A 16462-nucleotide genomic window follows, 5' to 3' on the forward strand; every position below is an offset into this window, starting at 1 on the left:
CCGACTCACCAAGTCAGCGCATTTCATTTCCTATAGCCGGGAGTATAATGTGGATCGTATGGCTCGGTTGTACATTCAGGAGATCGTTCGACTTCATGGAGTTCCTATGAGCATTGTCAGCGATCGGGACCCCAGGTTCACTTCTAGATTCTGGGGGAGTGTTCAGCGTGCGATGGTACTACTCTCAGTTTGAGTACTGCCTATCATCTGAAGACTGATGGTCAGTCAGAGCGCACTATCCGTACTTTGGAGGATATGCTTAGAGCGTGCGTCATGGATTTTGGTTCAGCCTGGCAGGATCATTTGCCGTTGATTAAGTTCGCGTACAACAACAGCTATCATACTAGTATTGGGATGTCACCTTTTGAGGCGTTGTACGGGCGACATTGTCGTACTACACTCTTCTGGGAAGAAGTGGGGGAGAGACAGGCTGAGGGACCAGAGTTTATCCAGCAGGCGATAGACATTATTGATCAGACCAAGAAACGGATTAAGACTGCACAGGATCGTCAGGCCAGCTATGCTAATACCAAGCGTAGGCCTTTGTAGTTCAATGTTGGGGAGAAAGTGTTTCTGAGAGTGTAACCTTTCCGCAAGATTCTCAGATTTGGCCTTAAGGGCAAGTTGTCTCCCAGGTTTATCGGTCCGTTTGAGATCTTGGAGAGCATTGGTGATTTGGCTTATCGACTAGCTTTGCCACCGCATCTATCCAGTATTCACGATGTGTTCCACGTATCTCTGTTGCGACGGTATGTGGCGGATGAATCTCATATTCTGCAGCGGTCTGAGGTTCAGGTGAACAAGGATTTGACCTATGTTGAGAAATCTATTCATATCCTGGATTATAAGGATAAGGTTTTGCGGAACAAAGTTATTCCTTTGGTTTTAGTTCAGTGGTAGCGCCGAGGCACTGAGGAAGCTACTTGGGAGCTTGAAGACAGGATGCGTGAAGACCATCCTGAGTTGTTTTGATTTCATTTTCGATTTGTATTCAGTTTTAAACTCTGTAAGCGTTTGAATAGAATAAAGAATGTCTCTGATTTCTATTTTACATTCAGTACTTAAGATCTGTTTTCGAGGACGAAACATCTTAAGTGGGGGAGAATGTAGTAGCCCGTACCCGAAATCAGTGATTAGGTGTTAATCAATTCATTAATCCTACTAGTTAAGAGTAAACGTGATTAAGGGAACTCTTAATGGGTTAACGGAGTCCGGAATTGGATTCAGAACACTTGAAAATGGTTTGAGGGTAATCGAGTTCGGAGGTTCCGAAGTCCAGGCTCGGACGGTCTGAAGTTAGGGTTCGGACGATTCGAAGAGTGGTTCGGACGCTCCGAACGTGCTGCCGACAGTCGTCATGGGTGACGTCATCATGTTGACGTAAGCAATGATGTATTATTGGGTTCGAACGACCCGAAGTCGAGATCGGACGGTCCGATCGTGTTCGGACGCTCTGAAGTCCAGTTCGGACGATCCGAACTCTGTCTATAAATAGGAGGGCCGAGATTCAGATTTAGACGCACCAATTACCTCTTCTCTCTCGATTCCTTAGCCTTCTAATTCAGATCTAGGGAATTCTAGGCGTCCCATCGGGAATCCGGAAGTGGCATAGCGATCCAGGCATCGTAGCGGAGCTGTGGCCTAGTTTTGAGGCACTCGACAACAAAGAGTTAACGACGGACGAAGGTATAGCTTTTGCTTCCTAAAAATATTTAGGAGTATGCTTTAGCTTAGTTAAGGCTTTTAGAGCGCTATAATGATAGTAGTATCATTTGGCAGTGTAGCGCGGATTATAGGCGTGGACCTAGGGCTGATAGCACTTGCCTAGTATTTGAGGTACAAAAGTACTGTTCGAGATATCCTGACTGAGTATGCATGTATTTTGTGACTGCATGGTTTATATGTCATTGATTTATGCTGCATTCATTTGCATACTGAGCTATCTTCTTCGAGATGTCTTTTAGTAGGGTTTTTCCCTATCCTGTTAGTGGTTGGACTTCCATCGATTTGGGTCCGGCATATCTACTAGTATTATGGTATGGGAGCCACCTCCTGAAGCGACGGCACATCGTGCTACAAACCAGGGCCCGGTCTGTCTCTGTTATCTGATCCTTGACCTCGAGTTTATAGGGAGTTCACTTTGCATGCATGTATACTCATAATCTCGTACTGAGCATTTGATGCTCATGTCTCGTACTCTGTGTTTCTGGACACCCTATTCCATGGAGAAGGTTTGCGATTGGACGAGGCGGGTGGATCCAAGAGGGGCTAGGCAGTGGTTGGCCAGCTGGAGCTTCGTCTAGGTTTTATTTTTGTTGTTTTGGGTTGATACAGTTATTCGATTTGGTTGTATAATATTTGGATAAATTACAGATTCCTTTCCTTGGGATTGTATTTATTTATGGTTTCCGCAAGTTTATTCTGATATCTATTTTATTAAGTTAATTGCATGCCTAAGTTCTGTTTAGTAGGTGATCCGGGTAAGGGTCACTACAATACTCCCCGACGTGAGGCAATTTGAATTGTTTGGGGAGGTCGGTGTCCAATATCTCCTGAGTAAAAGGAATGTTTCTGGTGGTGGTAGCTAAGTACCCGACCTGCTTCTTCCTTAGCTGCTCCATCTCTTCCTTCAAATTTTTGATCTCCTCGAGGTGGGCATTATGATCGGGGTGTGGGGGATTGACATCACCCCTTTCCGCCAAAGCCCTCTGAACAGCCTGAGTTTCTAACTCCTCTAAATTTGGGTGATTTCCATTCTGATTAGCCATCGAAACTCTTTTTCTTCAAATTCCCACAGACGGCGCCAATTGATGAAGTCGAAATTTTACCTCGGGATCGGTCTGGTAGAATGGATCCTCCAACTCCTTTATGAAGCAGGTCGGGTCGGGCACCACTTAGATCTGCACAAGCAACAGATAGGTCAAGGGGCGCCGAAAGTGTTTTCGGCGTGACCCCTCCGATGCCTAAGTCAGTGGCTTGAAAGCAAAGAGTATGATTAATGCGAAAACTGAGAGATATGAGTGAGTGAATGTAAAAGTGAGAGTGAAGATGTGATGAATAATGAAATAGTGAGTAATGAATAATGAAACCATAATAATACATGTATTTATAGGGAAAAATAGAGTAAGTTACCTAGTCGAATTATAACATGTTCTGTACTAGGACTCTTCATTCATTGGTCCGCCCTTGAGCTTATCCCTATCTCATTCATATCTGTGCAATGGTCAAGTTTATCGTCAATGTATTCGAGTCCCACTTGAACTAGAAAACATACCAATTCCATTGGGCCCCAGATAGGGTCGGCCCATTAACAGCAGCCCAGGTCTTGATACGCCCTAACAGGTAGAAAACTGGGCTGGACCTTATATATAATAATAATCCAATAATTGGGTCAACTCTCTTAAACCCATAATGAACGGGTCCGGGTTAAAATAATTTTTCGGGGTATCAAATATGTATGAATTTTTGGGCCGACGTATTAATAATTCATACACCCACATTGGTGCATGAACATTAATTGGTGTTATTAATCACCAAATAATGCATCAATGTGCTCTAAAGGCCAACATCTCATTGAAACTTGATTTAAAAAAAAAAAAGAAAATCTCATTGAAATTCTCGTATGTTGCAACTTATAGATTTGGGGGTGAAATGTTTTGAAATTATCCAAATCCACCTGTCTCAGTTCACTCCTTAGAAGAGAAGCATCCACTAAAATCTCACTCCCGTCGTTTCCTTGGTTGCTGAATAATGCAAGCTGCCGTCTTCTCATTCCACACTTCACCTCCATCTCTGCCTCTCAGTACTCCCCAATTCTCCTTCAATACCCGTCCACCAAAAACCACTCTGTTCTTCCCTCCCAACATTTGTAACACACCCTCTTCGTTAACATTTTCAAGGAGGCTGTTATGTAAACCTCCTGCAGGGAAATATATCAGTGATGACTATCTTGTGGTATCTATCTACACCTTTTCATTTCGTTTTTATTTAATTTTTTGAACTCTTCTGTGTAAAGATTCGATTTTTACTCTTTGGTCCTCCCTATTTTGGTTCTGGATTTTGTTTTTTGTATTTTTTTTAAATAATTAGTGGCTCTTGGGCGGCATTAATCATGTTATTGTTGAGAATGGAGTGCAGAGAAAGATGGTCATTCATCTCGTAGAGAATGGTTTATTTATTTATTTATTAACAGAAATAAATGCTTTCTACTGCGATTTTGCTAGATTTTCTTTGTTTGTAACCAAATTCATATAAAAAAATTTGCAAGAATATGCCACGAAAATCAGTTTTATTTTGCTTTTCTTTTCAGTTATCGCAGCAAAATCCGAATCCAAAAATATTATTTTTAAGGTGTGTTTGCAAAAGATTATGTTTTTTGAGGATTGATTAAATTTATAGATGATTGAAAGTGGGAAAAATTATATTGAAAATATAAGAAAAGCTGAAAATCAGAAGTGGGTAAATGTTTGGTAAATAAGTGATTCTAATACTACCTTTTTAACTGAATCACTTTTGTAGAACCAAAATCAGCATCCCACCCGCTTCTGGATTTCAAATTTCAATTAAATTAAGCATAAACTAACGTAGAATCTTGGGTTTTAGTGAAACAGACAAAACTGGTTTTTTAAGCCAATAGTCAAGAATAATATTTTTTTAGTGATTGCTTCCCTTTGATTTTACCTAGATTTAGTAATCATTGGAGGAGGAGATTCATTAAAGTGGCAATTTCCTGCATCAAAATACTATCATTATTTTTCGTTTTGTCTTGTGTAATGTGTCCGACACTCTAATATATCATTGTTTTGAAATTTTTTGCAGAAAAAGATATCCTCAGAAGATCTCCAAGAGCTGGTGAAGGGGGAGAGAAAAGTACCACTTATCATCGATTTTTATGCCACATGGTGTGGTCCTTGTATTTTGATGGCTCAAGAACTGGAAATGGTATGCTTTGGTTATACTTGATTTGAGCAAGGAATTTTATCTTGAAATATGTTGCCATTTGTTCATTATGTTTTTTTTTTCGTGCATACAGACCTTGTTTAATGTGTAATGAGTTGGTTTAATTAATGGGGAAAATTAATTTCCTAAGGCTACGCCTGTTTCTTAGATTCTAATTCTTTGGCTTGAAGTTTGTGGTTCCTTATTTAAATTAGAAATAATGTTGTTCAGGATCCTGAATCGCTGAAGATTTTGACTAATCTCATGTTGCATCTAATAGTTTGGAACTTATTTCTATATGACTAGTTTAATAATTTATGAGTGTTGAAACATTGTTAATTTGAAATTTTGAAGCATGGGTATGGTCCCTTGTTCTGCTATGTCCGCTTGGGTAAATTTGTCTATGGAGAATTATGTGAATTATAAATATTAAAACCGTGTCATCTAATTAGCTTTGCTTTTATCGCCCATGGGTAATTAGCATGATAAGCCAAGGAACGAGTGCTTGTTTGTTCTTGGTTCCGTTTTTTTTGGATTGGGTTTGATTTGCTTATTGCTTGTCGGAGCTCAGTTTGTGGTAAAAGAAGACAAGTTTTGTGCACCTTTAAGTTCATAATATCTTGATATCAGGTGTTACGTCCACAATACTCAAACTCACACAAACACAAATAATTCTGAATCGAAGAGTAACTATAAATTTCAATATCCAAAAGAAACACAGTATGAAACAGTAACAACAAGAGGAAAACTACTTTCCCCCTAGCTCAAGCTAGAAACTGTTGTGTAAGATATACATGCCTTTCCAATTGATATCCCACATTTTTTTACTCTTTCCCCCCAAGCCTCGACGCCTCTAGATCCCTCTATTATGTAATTACGATTTAGGTCCATCCCATTAACTCTTTTAAGTCCCAGACACTTAACAATGCTTCCCCAATTAAGAATAGCCTTGTCCTCAAGGCTATAAATCGGAGCTAAAAATAATCAATTCAAAGTTTCGGACATGACTTCTTGTTTATTAAATTGGATTTAGTAGAAAGCTGATCAAATGGAATATTTTTGGCTCTACAATTTTTTATAACACTACACTGGGCTTTTTAAATGTTCCACGACCTTGAGTCATCGAAACTTGGCCCGAAGGAAGATCCTTTAGGCTTTAGCATCGGAGTTCTCGTCCTTTGACAGAGTCTTAACGCCTAAATATCCTTCAGCTACCATGACAAATAGTCTGGAACATGTATTTACTGAAGTCACGATTCCATGGACAATTGTACTTAGCTTGATTTCCACGCCCAAAAACTATGAAAGCATGATACACTGCCTGCCCTTCCATTCATCTTACAAAAATCCAGACTCAATGAAAACCATAATTGATTGTAAACCCAATTAAAACCAAGTGTGGTTTGAAATATATCCCAAACTCGAAGAAAACTTCCCCACGGAGGCATATTCACAAAAAATGAAAGGAACCGGGGCTTTGGAATCTCAGGTACTTGCACTCCCGAGTAATCTAGATGATTGACTAGTTTGGAAAAATTTTCACGCATCAAGTCTCCCAAAGCTAGTTGGTCAACCTCTGATTCAATCATTTGTGCACATTTTCTTCAAAATAGTCATCATTAATCCCACCAAAATTCGGTTGTCCTTTTTCTCGAGCATTCGTTAAACGTAGTGACCCAGCAATGAAATTCACTGCCTGGCAGTACCCATTAAAGGTGATACCCTGTGCATGTGCAAAAAAAAAAAAAAACTTGCCCTTTCCCATTTATTGCAGGATGCTCTGGAAAGTGGAAAATTTCTGGTCAGGTCCTCCAACACCGACACAGTAGTTTCACCTCTAGAAAAATGGGTGGCTATTTCCTCAATAATTATTGCAGTGGTACTTTGTACACTGAAAACAGCTAATTGAGTCTGAACAAGAACAAACACAACATGAATCTTGTCACCTAGAATTCTCTATATCAGATTCACATCATCCGTAGCTTCAGTCCTCTTTCCAGAGAGCAAGAGGAAATAGTCCAATTTCCTAGAGAAATTTTGAAACCCTACCCGGGACACGTCACTATCTTCAACGAGAGCATTAGCTAAGTCTTTCCTCATGTTCACATCTCTCGGTATCTTGACAATAAATGTCATAAGCAATTGAAAGAGATAAGTATCGACCTAAAAGTCGCATGAAACCACCAATTTGCCCTAACAAATTCCCTAAAGCTGCGTTTGGATGAAGGAGTTCAAATCATTGTATTTCGATTATAGTTTAATTGTTAACTTGAAACAATAGATCAAATCTTAAATATACATCTTGCTGATTCATACATTAGTTATATACAATAGAATGGATTTCAAATGACATCGTTATTGGATGAATTGAAATCCATTCTAATTAACATGAAATACTATATAAACATGAAATGTGTGAATTTGGGGTTTATGATCTTACTTATCTAAACTACAAAAATACACTTGAATACATTTGAAATCCTTTCATCCAAATACAACATAAATTTCGATAGTACCCTTCAGCAACAACACGCTGGCCTCTGAGGTGTTAAACCAGCATACAAGATTTGTATAGTGCAGCCACTGAAGAATAAAAGAACCTAAATTCTCAAATAGTAAATGACAGAAGGAATTTTATATTGAGAATGAATGAAAGAAAACATCCAGTATACATAGCTATATGTAACAGTGTTATTCTACCTAGAACTGCTTAACTAACACTAACTTCTATTAACAAAGTAAGCATCGGCCAACTTCTATTAACCGAGTAATTATCAAATATTATTGACAAAGTAACTGTCAATTAACCCAGTAACTAACTATTATTTTTTATTATATCTTACATACCCCCTCAAGCTTGCATAATATTGACCATGCTAAGCTTGGACAAAAGATAGTGATGTTGATCCAATCCCAAAGCTTTGATGAAAATGTCAGCTGGTTGATGCGTTGTCGAAATATAAAACATGGCAATAATCTTGTAACGAAGTTTTTCCCTAATGAAGTGACAATCTATCTCTACGTGTTTCGTATGTTCATGAAACATTGGATTCACAACAATGTGATTGTCACAAAATAATGTCGTTGGTTTGTCGAAGCGTTTAGGCCCATGTCTGTGAGAATTCCACGTAGCCAAACGACTTCACATGCAACCAAGGCCATTGACCAATATTCTATTTCTGCCTCAGCAGATGATCGTGAGAGTGTATTTTGCTTCTTAGGTAGTGTTTGGGAGAGCTTCTACCGAAATTAAACATTGCATCAACTTCTGTAACACCACAGATTTGAAGACTGTCCATAATGTACTAACATGAGTCATTGCAACGTGCTTATGTTCTCACTTACACACACTTGGAAACTTCACTTCCATCCTAGAATTGCCTCATGTCAAACACTCATGAATTTGGAGTTCTTAAGTTGTGAGCTCCAGAAGAAAAGATGCACATTGTTGATACAAGAAGTACCAATCAAATTTTTTAAATCCTCCTCAACTATACAGTATCATACTCGCACAGTCTTGAAATCTCCCTCATTCCGATGTCAGTTCGGTTCATTCATGTTCCCGTTCGACAAGAAGCCTGCTAGGAGGTGCAATGACGACCACTCTCCTGGGGTTCACAACTTGTCTCCTTGACTGGAAATCATAAATCGATTTCAAACATTATCTCATGCTCTCTCATACGTGATGAATACTTGGTATTGTGTATATCACTTTTATAGTCCCTTGCGTTCTAGCCACGTCATTGTTTTCGCTGAATCAGCAGTGAAACAGCCTTGCATAAGCAATCCCTACTGTAGAGCAGATATGAGTAATTGGCTGCAGTACATGGGAAATTTGGACCATGATCAGAACTCCATATGCATTTAGTTATTGTGTTTTGGTCGCTGCTCGTTATGCGCTGATCTTATCTTTATGCGGACGGTTGTATATCCACACTGGGTTGAATTATTTTTGCCTTCATAAATATGTATTTTTAATTTTCAGGAAACCTCAATGGTTTATCACTTAAGCATGGTTTTTGAGACTGAAATACAAAAAATAAAGGAATAAAAAGCGACCGTCTGATGTTTTTGTTAGCTTAAAGGCCAGAGAGAGTATAGATTGCGAACTTTCAAACTGCTAGTTTTGAGAATGGCATATTAAATATGTTGATATTCTTGACAATGATGCCTGAAATCTTCAGTTAATTTTGCTGTCTATTTGGGTACTGCAGCTTGCTGTTGAATATGAAAACAACGCATTAATCGTGAAGGTGGATACAGACGATGAATATGAATTTGCACGTGACATGCAGGTGCTCTACTTTCTTTATATAGCATGTTTTTCCTTTAACTGAACAAACTTTTCCTTTAACTGCACAAGTTTGTCCATTTATCTAAGTAACATAGTAAGAAAACAACTTAGGGAAAATTTCAATTTTGGTCCTCTATATTTATTTTTTTGTGATTTTGGTTTTCTATGTTGTCAAATTTCAGATTTAATCTGTTGTCTTTGTTTTGTTTTTATTGCATTAGCGTCGACACGATACTTGCGTGTGTAGTCCACATGAAAACTCTCGTGAAAAAGGGAGTAAGATTGCCACAAATTGAAATGCACAAGAATAAGACTGAAATTTAATAATATAGAAGACTTAAATCGCAAAGAGACAAATGTAAAGTATCAAATTGCATTTTTTTCATATACTCTTCAATCTGTCAGCTGACATTCCTGAAGTTGCCAGGAAGTTGCTGTCTTTTATCAGTTTATGTATCAACTACGTTTGTTCTTGTGAAAGTTTCTGTTTCAGTTTTGATGTTATCCGACTCAAGAAGTGGTACTATCGCATATCTTCTTCACGCACTTGGGAAAAACATAGCTGAATAGTTTCTTCATGTAAACAGCGATTACAAAGAGAGAATGGAATAATAAAACAATATAATGTGTTACAGGTTCGAGGATTACCAACGCTGTATTTTCTGAGTCCGGATCCAAATAAAGACGCTATTAGAACAGAAGGGCTCATCCCAATAGAGATGATACGGGATATAATCGACAATGAATTGTGAAGTGACATGGTAGATCATTCCTCCTTGCTATCACCGTAGGCCTCGTTCCCGATAATTTTTCAAGAACAGATTGCAGCTGAGAAGACTGTTATCTTGTTAAAACTTAGAGGTTAGTTTGTTTACTGTCTAAGTTGGATTTGGTTTAGTTTTGTGTTAAGGGTTTTTTTCCTACATTTGACAAGTGAAAATGGTGTTCATAATCATCTATACTATTAGTTAAACTTGAGCGATGTATACTAAACAATTTGGTCGTCAATGTGACACCATTATGAGTTTCCATTTATGGTCCTCCTCCTACTTAACTAAACTAATATACAAATATCAGTTAAAAAACAAAGGTGAAAATTTAACTTGGAAATTCTCTCATCAATATAGCTGGAAAAACATTATATGAGTTTGAAAAACTGATTTTTCAAAAACCAAAAATTATATAAAACTTGCATCGCGTATACCAATCACTAAGGATATCTTATGTTTCATGTAAGCAGATGAAAGACAAGGCGAGCATAATATGAATTTTAAAATGCTTTAATAAATTATTGAACGGATAATAGAAGATATGTTGTGGTTTACAAGCTGTATTTCGATTATTAATCTTATAGAGGATTGTTTCTCCTACTAAGTTGGTGTGTGTTCCGAAAACAAAATTATATGATATTTACCGAAATATATACAAAACCTGAATAAGTTCTACTGGATCATACAAGAATTTGGATTAATGAGCTCAAGTGTATCTGAATTGTAAGAATTGGCTGTTCTTTAGAGTCATTCGGTTTGTTTTTTTGACCTGTACAATTTTTCATCTTTTATTCTATTATTAATTAAACTAATATTAATAATAGCTTAAAATTACGAGTGAGCTTTGGTAGGAGACATAACATATATATATATATATATATATATATATATATATATATATAAATATGTATATAGTTTTGATACGAGAACTCTTTTTGTGGATATGTATGTGAACATCGATTGATGTGACGTCCAATACATCAAATAGATTGACTTTAGTCGGTGTAACATAAATATCAACTGTGGACGTATGTGAATATCGGTTGAGGTGATGCCCTATACATATCTTCGATTATATTTGGCTTTATTAATTATGTACATGCTTTATAAGTTTATACCAAGCGTGCTCATCATATGAAACTTGAGCCATATGTATACCGGCTAAGGTGCATAAACCTGACCTTTCTTTGCACCTAGCGTGCCTTGATAAATGGATTAATCATCCATGTGTGCAAGAATAAAGTAATCAAAATCTACATAAAATACAGACTTTCTTCGTCGTATTTTTATGGATGCAGATAAAATCATCCCTTCACTTTGTAGTAAAAATTATATTGGATTGTAAAATAAATAAATAAAAAAGATTTTATAAGCACTCAACGTGTACACTAGATAATTAGTGATCTAATAAATCTCATATAATATATAATATACCGATTGATCCGTTTTTTTAGAAACTCGATATTATTGGGAATCTATCTAAATTTAATATTACTGTTATTATCTATTGCATTTTTTCAAATTAAGTATATTACTAATTATTGATTTGGCTTTAATTATACAAAAATTTAAATCATAATAATTGTATATGTGACGTTTATGCAAACCAGTGTAAGTCTAATCCTCATGATATGCATGGTAACGGTAGAATCGACCGAAACCAATATTAATTTTCTTTGATGTATTTTAATTTTAATTGCATGATAATTAGTTTGGTTAGAATATAAACCTCTTATTTAATTTTTATTGTTTTTAATTTTTTTTTTTGAGGAAAAACTTGCAATCTTATTAATGCAAATCGTTCATTACAAGTTTAACCAACTACGAAGGAAAATCACCATTGATCCAAATAAAAGGTGAGGGGATAGAACAAGCAAAACGAGCAAGATAATGCGCAACTTTATTTGCCGAACGACAGACATGGCTAAATCCATACTTTCTCATATATATTTATGTTTAAAATTAAAAACATGACAATTAGTACTTATGCTACTTAGTATTAGTTAATTTGATTGAGGTGGAATAATTAGGGTGAGACACCATTAATCATTTTCAAATTTTAAAAATCCACATATATATTTATGTATACTAGAAAGGAGCACGTGCGTTGCACGTGTAAGAGCTAGATTTTGAAGTCTAATAACATAAATGATAATTCCAATAAATCAAATTAAAAGATGAAACAAATAAAGATAATATGGTAAGATTATTTGGTAAAATCATATTGAACTCACATGAGTATTTAATTTAAGGAAAATGAAATTCAATATAAGGCAGACAATGTTTATGAATAATAATATGTATTAGAACTAAGACAATAAAAAAGTTTCTTTAATATTGATTGATCCAATGCTCCCAACTTTATTCTCTTTCTGTAATCACTCAAAGCTTCTCCATCATTAATAATTATCATTTTTCGTTTTCCCTTACTTTTGGCAGTGACTGAATTAATTTTTATTGGGGTACGCCTTCTTCTTTTGTTACTCTTTCTATTTATGTTGAAAAATTGTCGATGTTAATGTAATTAATCTGTTAGATTTCATATCACATTCATAAATAACACAAGTATTTATGTATTACATTAAATTTAAGTAAAAAAAAATATGAATATCAATTTTTGTTGAGAAAATCAACATGCTTTGTTCTGTTAGTATTTTTATGCATCTAATAATTTGATAGCATACAACCCACTTTAACTAAGAAATTCAACAATATGATGCTAATAGAATTTTTATCAAATTTTGTGGCTGCTGTTGCTAATTAAGTTTGCCACAATCAAAAGCAGTTTTCTTAAGGAAAAGGCCTCCCGAAAACTTAACTAATTACAAGGTCTCTGATGAAATTCAACACAACTCCATCTCTCATCTATCTAACATATATGCTGACCAAACAAGATCAATGTTTCTCCATCTTCTCTCTTTTGCATCGAATATATATAAATGAAAAACAAAAACCATTCACACAAATTTTTCTGATGAAATATTATAGTTATGCAGTAAAACAAATCATTCCAGCACTTCTTTGTACACTACATTTAATAAGCAAAGAAGAGAAAGATAAAATCAAAGAAGAAATAAGTTGATAGAAGAATACCATGTAGAGATTGAGAGAATGATAATATTATTGACCTCATAGAAACGTATTTATACAAGAGTGAAAATATACATCAATTTAGATGGATGAATACAAATCACATCCCAATATAAACTCTTATATACAAGGTAAAAATATAAACAATAATATACGATACAATAAAATCTTAACAACTTATATCTTAACAAAAACATGGAGAAAAAAAAGTGGAAGCTAGAGTTGCAACTCACAATTGTCTATGCTTCCCAAATAATGATGCGGACAACAAATCAATGGACCTGCAATTCGTGGAGAACAGAACAAAAAAAAAATGATACAAGCATCAATAACCATAAGCAAATAACATGAGGATAACGGAAAAAACAGCTCGACAGTCAAAATCACAGTCAATAAAGGGTTTTAATTTATAAACAGAGAGTAGAATAATTAGTAATTTGGAGAATTGGATTTGATAATGAGGGATTGAAGTAAATATCATTAATAGATATTGAGAATTGGGAAGGAGAATTGGGAGTGGAGTAAATATTAATGAGGGAGTGGAGTAAATATCATTAGTAGATAATCTTATTGAAGAAGAGGTCTAAAATTTAACTATTTGAAATTTTCAGCATTACCTAAATCACAATTTTTACAACTTAGCTCCTATACATATCCTTTATTCAAAGAGATATTGGACAAAACAATTATGTCAAGGAATGTATCACACTTTACAGTAGAAAAAATAAAATGTTATACTCTCTTTGTCTTATTTATTTATATTTGTTTATGCTTCTACACAGATCATGATAAGTTTTTGAAAAATTAAATTTTATAAATTCATTTTGTCTTATTTAATAAAGATTTTAAAAGGATAGAAAATTATAGAAATAGTTAATGATATTGATAATAGGCATAAATTGATAAAAATAATAATAATAAATATAGAAATTGGACTATATAATAGAATAAATAAGAAAAAAAGTAGTCGAAACAAGTGAGATGCAAAAATTACATCACATTTTCTAAAAATATTTTATTGATTAATTCTCAGTGGTCTCTCTTACAACTCCCAAAATCTCTTTGATATAACAAAACCAAATAATGATAAGTTAATGGGGTCGCAGAGTACGTGGGATCCACTGATTTTAACCAATCATACTCTGCCACGCCACCTCAAGGGCACGGGGTAGCATAGACTTTCCCCAGTTAATGATGAGCAGCGGGGAAGAAGGCCAGGCCCACAAGAACCGCCATTATACCCAACGGAAACAGCATCAGCAGCATCGACGGAGGCACCACCGCGGGCAGTATTGGCGGCAGAAGCAACAGCCACACGGCCGCCACCACCATGCACCACCCATTCACATGATTCTTAACTCCATTAATCATCTCTATATAATAGTACTATTCTGATCTTTTTTTCCGTTTTAATGATATTTGTTGAGAAAGAATCGACTTGGGTTACATGAATTTATAGTGATGGTTGAAATTATTTGTTGATATAATTTTTTAAGGAAAAAACAAAGGTCGAAGAAAGGTGAAACCTATTGTGAGACTCACAATGAATGCACGTTGATTTATTAAAAAAAAAAAAAAATTATTGTGTGGGGTGAGAAATTTTTGATTTTGTGATAATATAATATTACTCAATAATAGTGAGAATCAGAATCCGCCGAATCCCAATAATAAACAGCTTAGCCAACTAATAGAGGCATGTGTTGAAAAATATATTATTATTATTATGTTGAATATTGAATATTGAATGTTGAATGTTGAATATTGAGTTGTAAAATGTGGAAAATTAGTGTGTGATGATGTAGATGATGATATTTTAATTCTTGAACTAATCTCAAATGTGGATCTATAAATAGGTCTTCATTTGTGATGAAAAATACAATTGAGTTGAGAGAAAAATATTATAAAGTGTAGAGTTTGATATATTTTGAGTTTTGGAGTTTTTACTTTTTATCATAAATTTGTACTTTTTCACAACACGTTATCAGCACGATCGCTCGAAGGTTCTCTATAATTTTCAACGCTCCAAAATACAAGAAGAAGTAAAAAATATTCAACAAGTAAAAATTTTTATTTTACTGTTTATATATTTTTATTGTGTATATATTAATATATAATATCATGTTATGAAAAAAAAAAAAGTTTTTTTCAAAACTTGTTATAAATCCTGGGAGGATGTTAAGACGACATCCCACACTCCCGGTAAGGGATACGATAAGTATAAAAGACTCTAAGGTTCTTAAACAATATAATCATATTTGTATAATTTCATGTTATTATATAAAAGGTTGTCTATGACACTGATCTTATAATAATGTGATATGATATACTATACCTGACATTATACTAACTATATTGGTATAATTTCACAATATTATATAAAAGGCTGTCTACGACACTGACCTTATAATAATGTGATATGATATACATAATTATTTAATTATGATTATATGCATTGCATCATTATCACGAATTTTTATTCAACATATACTCGATTTTTTCTTTACCCTCAACGATCACAAACGGCTAGTTTTTGGCCTATAAATATGTTCACTCAAACTTATTTTCAATCACACGAAAATTCACTCTTTCTCTCAAAATATTTTTACTCGATTTTTCGAAGATGGAGATGAAATTTATAAGGCTATTTTTCATAACGATTATGATCATCATGCTCACGAGTCTTGTACTCACCAGCGATTTTCCACCACATACTTTTTATCTATTTGTATACGCACTTGTAATTTTCATTTTTTCATTATTTTGTATTGTCATATTAATGGAAATTAACTAATAAAATGCATTGTTATTTTTCTAGTACCACCATGTCAAACTTGGCAAAGCTTGAATTCGTTGCACTCGATATCACTGGAAAAAATTATATGCCACAGACTCTTGATGTTGAGATGCATCTTGAGTTATTGGGTCTAAGTGATACCATCAAAGAAATTAATATATCAACCTCACAAGATAAAGCAAAGGCAATGATTTTCTTACGCCGACATCTTGATGAAGGGTTGAAATGTGAGTATCTCACAGAAAAAGACCCAATGATTTTATGGAAAGGGTTGAAAGAAAGATTTGAGCATATAAGGGAAGTGATACTCCCGACCGCCCGTGATGAATGGAATACGTTGAGATTCCAAGACTTTAAAAAAGTCAGTGATTATAATTCTGCGATGTATCGAATAGTCTCGCAATTAAAATTCTGTGGACTTGAAGTCACAGAGATGGAAATGCTTGAGAAAACATTTTCCACTTTTCATGCATCAAATATAACACTACAGCAAAAGTATAGAGTGCATGGTTTTACGAGATATTCTGAACTCATTGCATGTCTTCTTGTGGCGAAAAAGAACAACGAATTGTTAAT

At 34.9% G+C, this 16462-nt stretch overlaps 1 protein-coding gene across 1 annotated transcript; it reads left to right on the forward strand.

The window, feature by feature from the left end:
- Positions 1 to 3661: 3661 nt before the first annotated feature.
- On the forward strand, positions 3662 to 10265 carry LOC140884611 (thioredoxin-like protein CITRX1, chloroplastic). The gene is made up of 4 exons (XM_073291410.1): positions 3662 to 3954; positions 4819 to 4941; positions 9153 to 9233; positions 9868 to 10265. The coding sequence occupies exons 1-4, from the start codon at positions 3751 to 3753 to the stop codon at positions 9982 to 9984; spliced, it is 525 nt and encodes a 174-aa protein (XP_073147511.1). The 5' UTR covers positions 3662 to 3750; the 3' UTR covers positions 9985 to 10265.
- Positions 10266 to 16462: the final 6197 nt, after the last annotated feature.

Source organism: Henckelia pumila, chromosome 2, assembly GCF_033568475.1.
Source record: "Henckelia pumila isolate YLH828 chromosome 2, ASM3356847v2, whole genome shotgun sequence".
Lineage (NCBI taxonomy): Eukaryota > Viridiplantae > Streptophyta > Magnoliopsida > Lamiales > Gesneriaceae > Henckelia > Henckelia pumila.

Coding starts and splice junctions, on each gene's coding strand:
- LOC140884611 (XM_073291410.1), top strand. CDS start 3,751: ATGCAAGCTGCCGTCTTCTCATTCCACACTTCACCTCCATCTCTGCCT. Junction 3,955..4,818: donor TCAGTGATGACTATCTTGTG/GTATCTATCTAC, acceptor AATTTTTTGCAG/AAAAAGATATCCTCAGAAGA. Junction 4,942..9,152: donor TGGCTCAAGAACTGGAAATG/GTATGCTTTGGT, acceptor TGGGTACTGCAG/CTTGCTGTTGAATATGAAAA.